We start from the raw sequence: 7,957 nt of genomic DNA, 5'->3' as shown, positions 1-7,957 counted from the left end.
CATTCACACATATTACATCAAGCACAGAAGATGAGGGTCTTCTAATTTTTGGAGCCACTGAAATAATATTGTATAAAGGAGGAATTTCTTCTCTTTGACCCATAGGAAACCTAAAGTCTAGAGGACAAAAAAGACTCATTGAATGAAGAAAGCAGGACAGAGTCTATGCATAAGTCTCCTGGCTTCTAGTTCCAATCAGTAGCTCCCCAAATGGGTTTTCAAATCCAGAGTGCAGCACAATTGTCATTTCTCTAAGGAAGGTGTCCCCCAGGGATGTTAATAGGTGTTAGAAAAAATAACAGAAGAAAAAGGAAAAACAATCAAGGTCTATGGTCACTTAAGATTAGGAGATTCTGGATGAAACAATGTGACATCGACGTCTGCCCTATGGATTTCTTAGTACATTTGACATGTGAATGGCAATTGTCGATCTCTAAGAGAAGGATTATTGGAGCCTGAATTGTATCTCTGTGTATTTGTCATGGAGCATCTTTCAGAGCATCATTTCACAGGCTCACTGTGGAAAATGTCAACCTCAAGTACTTGGTAAGGTATGACATGCAAAAAGTGGAGTAGGCACTTCATTCATGTACTAAAATGACTCCCCATGACTGGGTGTAAGGGAACTGTGCTGTCCACTCTTTAATTCTGCAGCGATGTGACGGTCCCTAATGCAGAAGACCTCTTTACATGTCTGCCTCCCACCCCAGGTCGACAGTGACAGATGCAGCTAGGGAGGCTTTGAGAACCTTACTATAAGGCATCTGGGTGAAGTTTATCTCATAGGCTGCCAATGAAAGATGCTAAGCATGACAGAGTCATGCACTGAAATCCAAGACTGGTGACTAAAGGGATCAATTACATAACTGCTGTAAAAGTCTAGGTGAGAGGAGCTATGGTCAAAGCCAAAGATGAGAGACATTTCTGAGATGAAATCACAAGGTTTAGTAACTAACTGGATGTGGTGGTAAGAAGAATGGGCTGAAGACAGCCCCCAGGTTGTCTAACAGGATGCATGGTCCTATTATCATGGAGAGAGCTCAGGATTGAAGAAAAGAGAATAGGCTTGGTGCGAGTAGCTAATAGAGCATGTTTAGTCTAAGCAAAGCCATCACAATGGACTCAGGTAAAGGTAAGAAGAGGAAGTCATTCCCATGTTCTTACAGGAGCTGCTATCTGGAAGGCCCAGTGTGCCCATGGTTTCTCATCTGTGGTCTTGTTTGATTTTAGGGATTATTCCTTTACTGAATCTGAGTAATATCAGTATATAAAATACCCACACCCACACATCATTTGAACCAAAAGTTATCATAACTTATATTGAGTTTGTCATGATACCTTCAGCTTCAACAAATGATGAGTCAGATTAACTCCATGTCAAAGTGCCTTGCTAACCAGGCAGATATTGCAAAAGGCTTTTTGGTACACTAGATTATGACACTGATATGGAAAATGAAGGAAGTTATCTTTGGAGTCTTTGACTCCACCTGGTCACACCTAGTTTGAGTAATGCCTGTCAAGTACAAATATGAGAAGGCTTCTTACCTGAGCCCATGCCTGCCTTCTTCTCCACTCCATCGCTTGGGTGAAGCCAAGATGAAGTTCACAGTGAGTAGATTTTCCCATTTGAATTTATTACCTTCTATTAGGAGACTGTTAACATTCTGAGCTAAGGGAGTCTGCTTCTTACAACAATGTTGCTGTAATGGAATTTTTTGTTTAAAAAATATATCTTTTTTTATGGAATTGTGACATTTATAAGCATCTTTATACAGAAGGATAGTTATGCTTGGATTAAACAGTTGTCTGAGCATCTCGCATCATGCTGTTTAATAAAATTACTTTCCAGATCTCCTGATTTAAGTCTGGGCAGAGAGCAAGCAGTCCCCAAGCCCTAGAAAATGCCTGATTTTTCTCTCCCCACATTCGTGAATTCCTCTTTTACCAAAAGCCCTAAGTATGCTCAGGCAAGATAAAAAGCATGTTATCAAAACAAATGAGTGAAAGACTTACTGTCACATTCTCTGCTGTCAAATGGATCTCCAAATAAGAACAATTTGCCTTGGACCCTGTCCATGGTCATTTATTTGTGAAAATGCCTAAAGCATGAAGCTAGTGCAGCATCTCACCTGTGGTTCCGGATAAAAGGCTGTGAGTATAGCAGGTGGACCACAAAATTCTGCCAAAGCAACTGGTGGTGACAAGTGTCTCTTATAACAGCATGCACAGAGGCTGGAATCAGATGAGTATTTACATGTTTCAATATGCTAAATACTGAAATATATTACAGCAGACTCTGGCTCATAATGGAGTTGCTAGTGTAAAATCATTATCTAGAAATAAGTTCTAATAACAACAATTTTTTATTTAAAAAAGGTAGCTCAGACCTGGACATCTACTAGCTCTGCCTTGAACAAGAGGTACACCCTTGGCCAATACAAACATGGTCAAGTCACTTAAGTGACTTTTGAAACTCAATTTCCTCATCTCTGAAAGGATTGAATTGTACTAGTAGTTCTCTAAAATGTCTTTCACCTCTTGACTTTTTTTTTTTGAGACTAATGTTTACTTCCTTCTTTAGCTATCAGGAGAAAAATTAAACTAATGAAAAAAATTACCTTGACTCGCCAATGCAATTCGTAAGGCATTTTGTCCCAGGCAAAGGAAATGAGAACAGGTACTCAGAATCAGGCGCCCTGCATAAAGCTCTGCGTTTTGATAAGCAATGTCATGTACCCAGTGACAAATGACTAAGCCAGGTCCTGGGAGAGTTATTGATTTGCCTTCTGCTAACCACATGTGACAGCCAGACACTCCATCTTTGGCCTCTCAGCGCCAGTATCCAACCTGCTTGCTTATCTGTTGCTTTAAAACAAAGTTAAAAAATTAAAAGACTACTTCTATGCGGAGGTCTAGGAAGGAAGGAAAGCATTCAGATCAGTCATTTGATCTGGAAATCATTCTTATTTGATTTCCAGATCAAATGGGAACATTAACTTAAATCATTTTCAGATGCAATCTTTAGAACTTATAACCATTTTCAAATCATGTATACTATTCATTTTCAACTTTATTTTTCAATATACTAACACTTCATTAGTTTTTTCATAAAACCCACATTAAAAATTCTAAAACTACCAGGGCTGCCAAAAAAAAGTATACAAGTGGACACTTTTGTCAACGTTGCTCAAACAGTAGTTCGCCATAATCAGAAGTGTCTGGATGCTGATAGTGACCACTTTGAGCACCTCTTGTAATTGCAGAAGTCAAATATGACTTGTATATCAGTATATATTGAGTATTACAATTTTAATAGTTTTCCTTTCTTAAAATGTGTACACATTTTTGGTCACCCTCTGTATATATCATTAAAACATAATTATTGTATTTTCAGAAAAGTCATGATACATTTTTGCAATGAAAAACAGAAATAATACGTCATGATTTTTCCGATAACCCAATACTATAAGTAACTAACCTACAATTCCAATTCTACATTATCATTAAAACTATCTATGGTTAAAAACAATACACAGTGAAAGAAGAACAGACAGACCACTCAACAGAATGGTAACATTAGTAAATACTTTCCATAAGCTTGGATCGAGAAAGAAAGAGGACACTGTTTTGCCACATGACAGGAGACCGATGTCTCTTTGTGATTTCAGATTGTCTTTGCCGGACTGCTTGGCGTCTTCCTGACTCCTGCCTTTGCTGACTATGTAAGTCTCACTTTTTAAAGTAAATTCCCAAAATGTATTGGCAAAGGAATGTGGTATTAAAGCATTATCAACTTTTGATAAACCTCAGAATATCAACATCGGCGATAACAACAACAGCGGTGGAAGTGGGCAGCAGACAGTGAGCGTCAACAATCAACACAACGTGGCCAACGTGGACAACAACAACGGCTGGGACTCCTGGCACTCACTCTGGGATTACAACACTGTGGGTAGCCACCATCCGTTTCTGTTCTTTACAAATACGACATTTCTTTTTGCACACAAAAAAAGTGTCTGCTAACCACAAAAATGATAAAATTCTAACTGCACATAAGCATAGAGTTATAAGGAAAAGTGCTATTTTGCTCACCCTGTTTCACCCCCTTGCCATAACTGCAAGTAATTAAGTTTCCCACAATTAGTTAAAATTCAAACCAGGGAACAGTCATTAGGATCCACTCTGTTCAAGGGGTTATGGGGCTAGATGACAAGTATGAATACCCTTTCGCTTTGCCTGCAGATACCCTCCATAATGACGAAAGAGCCTCACAGTATTACTGCTGCCAAAGCATAGCCTATCTCAGTCTATCTTCAATTTCCTTCTAAAAAGACAGAAATTGACATTTCACTTATAATTCGAAAGGACCAAAGGAAATGTAAACGATGATATTAATTAGTAAGGGAAGCAAAAAACCTCTTGGCTCTGGTTAGAAGACCCAACTCTGCAATCACCAGCTCCATATTTAACAAACTTTGTACTCTTAAAAAGCCAGATCTTTATCATTTCAGTTTTATCATCTCATCAATTAGAAAACAAATCCTGTCTTACCTGCCTCCTTGCAATGTTGTAAAGATCAATGGAGATTAAAATGTGATCGTATTTTAAAGTTTATTTCAGCAAAACGGACATGCAGAGTGTCTCTTACCGTGCAAGAACATGAAGATAAAGCAACAAGTTAGACATTAAGCCTCTGCCCTCGGAGGTTTATCCTTACAAATGGTAGCAATAAATATGATTGCAAAACAGGATCAGTTCTTGAACTCTTACCCCAGTGCTTCGTGATCTCACAGTCCCAGTTCTCTCTGCTGGTGAAACTGATTTCTATGAGGAGAGCTCCTGGGAGAACATACGCCTCATTATCTACCGTCTTCCTGACAGGGCTTTGCTGCAACCAGACTCTTTAGCAAGAAGGTATGCATTGTGCACAGAATGAACAAGGGTGCCATGCCCTCTCTTCAAGCCCTGGACACAATGGTCAAGGAAAAGAAGGTAAAAATAAGAGTCTTTCTATTTGTTGTTCAGGGGAGCTCTTATGATCTTCAGTAGATAATGACAAGATCACAATCTTTCCCTCTTGAACCCAGCATGTTCTAGCATGCAGCACAAAAGGGGAAGAGGGATTGGTAAGTGCCTGAGGAGAAGTAGCTGCCACTACACTCAAATGCTGTGGCTCACACCTGCCCTTACAGAGGCTTCTCAGAACATCTAGCCCTGACTGTTACAGGAACAAAGCTCTGCTCATGCCAAGGAGAGCCCTTGGCATTTCTCCAAGGACATTTCCCGCAGGAGTTGGGTCAGGGTTATTAGATTTAGCCAATAAAAATAAAGGATACCCAGTTAAGTTTGAATTTCAGATAAGTAATGGGTAATTTTTAGCGTAAGTATATCCTATGCAATATTTGGGACATACTTGCACAAAAAAATGATTTGTTTATTTGAAATTCAAATGTAACTGGGTGTCCTGTATTATATCTGGCCACTCCAGTTGGGGTGGGTGGGGAGAAGGAGTCCATCATTCTTTAAAATGTTTGGTTAAGTTCATATCTGATATGAACTTATAAATGGGCACCTTTCTTGACAGGGTAGAAAAAAACAAATAAACTGCATTCTCAGTAGCTGGTCATCATGTAGCTCAACCCCAGAAATGTAAGATGACCAAATGAGGCCCAAGCTTCAGAATAAGTTTAGTCTCAGACTTCTGCTTTTCTGAGATGCTGAGGTTTCAAACCAGCTAAATCCCTTGGGACCCTTAGAAAATCTGAGATATACATGGTGGTGATTGGTTCTTCTTCATTTTGGTTATGCAAAAATTATAGCCACACAATACTGCCCATTGACCTTGTACTTAACCTTCAATTCAACAAACCACTCTTTCTTTCTCTTCCTTTTCCTCTGTCCTCTCCTACTCAGCTTCAGGGTGAAGGACAAAGGGGACCACCTCCCAAGGGCCTGATGTACTCAATCAGCTCTAACCCAGTCAACAACCTGGATGAGTTTGGAGGACCCATCGCTGGCATGTGCAATCAGGTTCCAACATACATGGCTGATGAGATTCAAGGTGAGTGGCCTCCCTACGGTGTGCTCCACATTAGTGCTGGTAGAATTGTCAGACTATTCTCAGCATGTCCACAGAGGCCACCAACTATTCAAAAATGGTCATCAAGGCTAAGACTTATGTAGCACTTGCTCCATGCCATGCACTATTCTGCATGATTTATGTGTGTTAACCCACTTGCTCCTGACAGCAATCTTATGTGATAGGTTCTATTGCTGTTCTCACACTCTGAGGATGAGGAAACTGAGGCACAGAGAGAGGTCACAAAACCTTTGCCTGGATCAATCCTAAGCATTTTGGCTCTGGATTCTGAGCTTTTAAGATTACTGCTTTTCTAGAGTACATTCGAGACATATTCAAAGACATACATGAGTGACTAAATGAAAGGACAATGCCAATAGAATCTATTGACTTTTAATAGCTCAATCACTTAATTTCTGGACATTCGAAGAATAACTTACACAAAAATGAAGTACCCACCTAGGGACCTAACCTAACAGCAACTTTTCAGGTATTTGAATCAATTAATTTAATCTTCATAGCTAGCTAATTAGATCTTAAAATTGTTGCACAGCCAGTTTGAAAACTGTGACATCCCCATCCCACAACTTCTGTCCCCTCCCTGAAAAAGGAGCCCTTGAAAGACATTGATATTGTTTTGTTCTTTTCTTTTTTATCAGGGGCAAGCCTGTTTTTCTTCTCAGGAAAGTGCTTCAATGCTAATGTACTCTGGATTTTGAACATTTCCTTCTGTGGAAAAACAGTGGAAAACTAAAAAAAAAAAGTAGCTGTGGAATACCAGTTGCAGTAGAATATCAGAACATTCTATATAGAAAAATGTGGGCTGTAATGGTTTATATCATGTCATTCTGAAACATTTTCTCCTACTTATGTTTGGTTTCTTTAAATTTCAATAAACCTATTTAGCACTGAATTTAGTTTAACCTAAAATTCCTTATGACTTCCATCTGGAATGCACAGAATCAAAAGAGCAATGTGATTATAGCAAGTTGTCGAAGTGCAGTAGACCCAACTCTTAGCCTATATGCCGGACCTGCCCCTTATAAAGAACCCCTTCAGATATATCAGATACTACTAACCACAGCTCTGGGAATGATTCCAAGACCATCCGACTGCTCTGAAGACTGCTCTACAGTTGAGAGTGCACGGTAACATTTCAGATCAGCAAGGGCAGAAATCCACTCAAAGTAGCTTAAGTCAGAAAGGGAGGGGTGGTTTTTGCAAGGCTATTGGAATATCTAAAATAATCTTAGGGCAAGAAAAGCAGCTGGTATCAAAGAGACTGGAGCCAGGAACTATAATGACACCAAGACCCACGTCGCCTTCTCACTCCCTGAAGCCATGTGTTAGCTCATCTATGCTTCTGTCTAAATTCTGCTTTCTTCTTCTTTCCATCTTGTAGATAGCTTTTTCTGTACTCATGGCAGAAGATGGATGAACCAAAATGTTAGCCTCCTCTCCCATGTTTACATGTCTTTCCAGCTTAAGAAGTAAATGTCTAAGACTTTTGAATCCCAATTCTAATTTTCCTTCACCTTGTTTTGTTCAAGAGGTCATGACCTTCACTTTTTGATGGCCATGGAAGTGAAGTACACTTACAGCACTGAGGTCTCTCCTGAAGTAGAAAGATCTCAGAGAAAGAGAGTTCAAATGTTATGTATTACAACATGAAACTGCAGTTCATTTTTAAAACTTGCTCTTATACATTTTTTAAAATTCTTGATGCCATAAAAGGATATCTAACCTATTCTCATGTCTTAAGGTGGGATATTCTTAAATAACCCTGCCAAACAAAACTAAAGACATTCATTCCCACTATTTGAAAAAAATGCCAATATTTGCCATCTTAATTGGAAGGAAATTATATTAATTTTCTTT

At 39.1% G+C, this 7,957-nt stretch overlaps 2 protein-coding genes across 2 annotated transcripts in view; one reads left to right on the top strand and one right to left on the bottom strand.

Annotated features, from left to right (window-relative positions):
* GKN2 (gastrokine 2) overlaps positions 1–2,205 on the bottom strand; it is a 23,447-nt gene extending 21,242 nt beyond the window's left edge. The window contains exon 1 of the mRNA XM_019647621.1: positions 2,130–2,205. The gene's annotated coding sequence lies outside the window, so the exon portion shown is untranslated. The remainder of the gene's footprint in view (positions 1–2,129) is intronic.
* Positions 1,541–6,934, top strand: GKN1 (gastrokine 1). Its single transcript, XM_019647623.1, has 6 exons — positions 1,541–1,608; positions 3,669–3,722; positions 3,811–3,948; positions 4,882–4,992; positions 5,914–6,061; positions 6,739–6,934. The coding sequence occupies exons 1-6, from the start codon at positions 1,597–1,599 to the stop codon at positions 6,831–6,833; spliced, it is 558 nt and encodes a 185-aa protein (XP_019503168.1). The 5' UTR covers positions 1,541–1,596; the 3' UTR covers positions 6,834–6,934.
* The last annotated feature ends 1,023 nt before the right edge of the window (positions 6,935–7,957 follow it).

Source organism: Hipposideros armiger, unplaced genomic scaffold (assembly GCF_001890085.2).
Source record: "Hipposideros armiger isolate ML-2016 unplaced genomic scaffold, ASM189008v1 scaffold_114, whole genome shotgun sequence".
NCBI lineage: Eukaryota > Metazoa > Chordata > Mammalia > Chiroptera > Hipposideridae > Hipposideros > Hipposideros armiger.
This window is presented reverse-complemented; position numbering and strand designations above follow the sequence as displayed.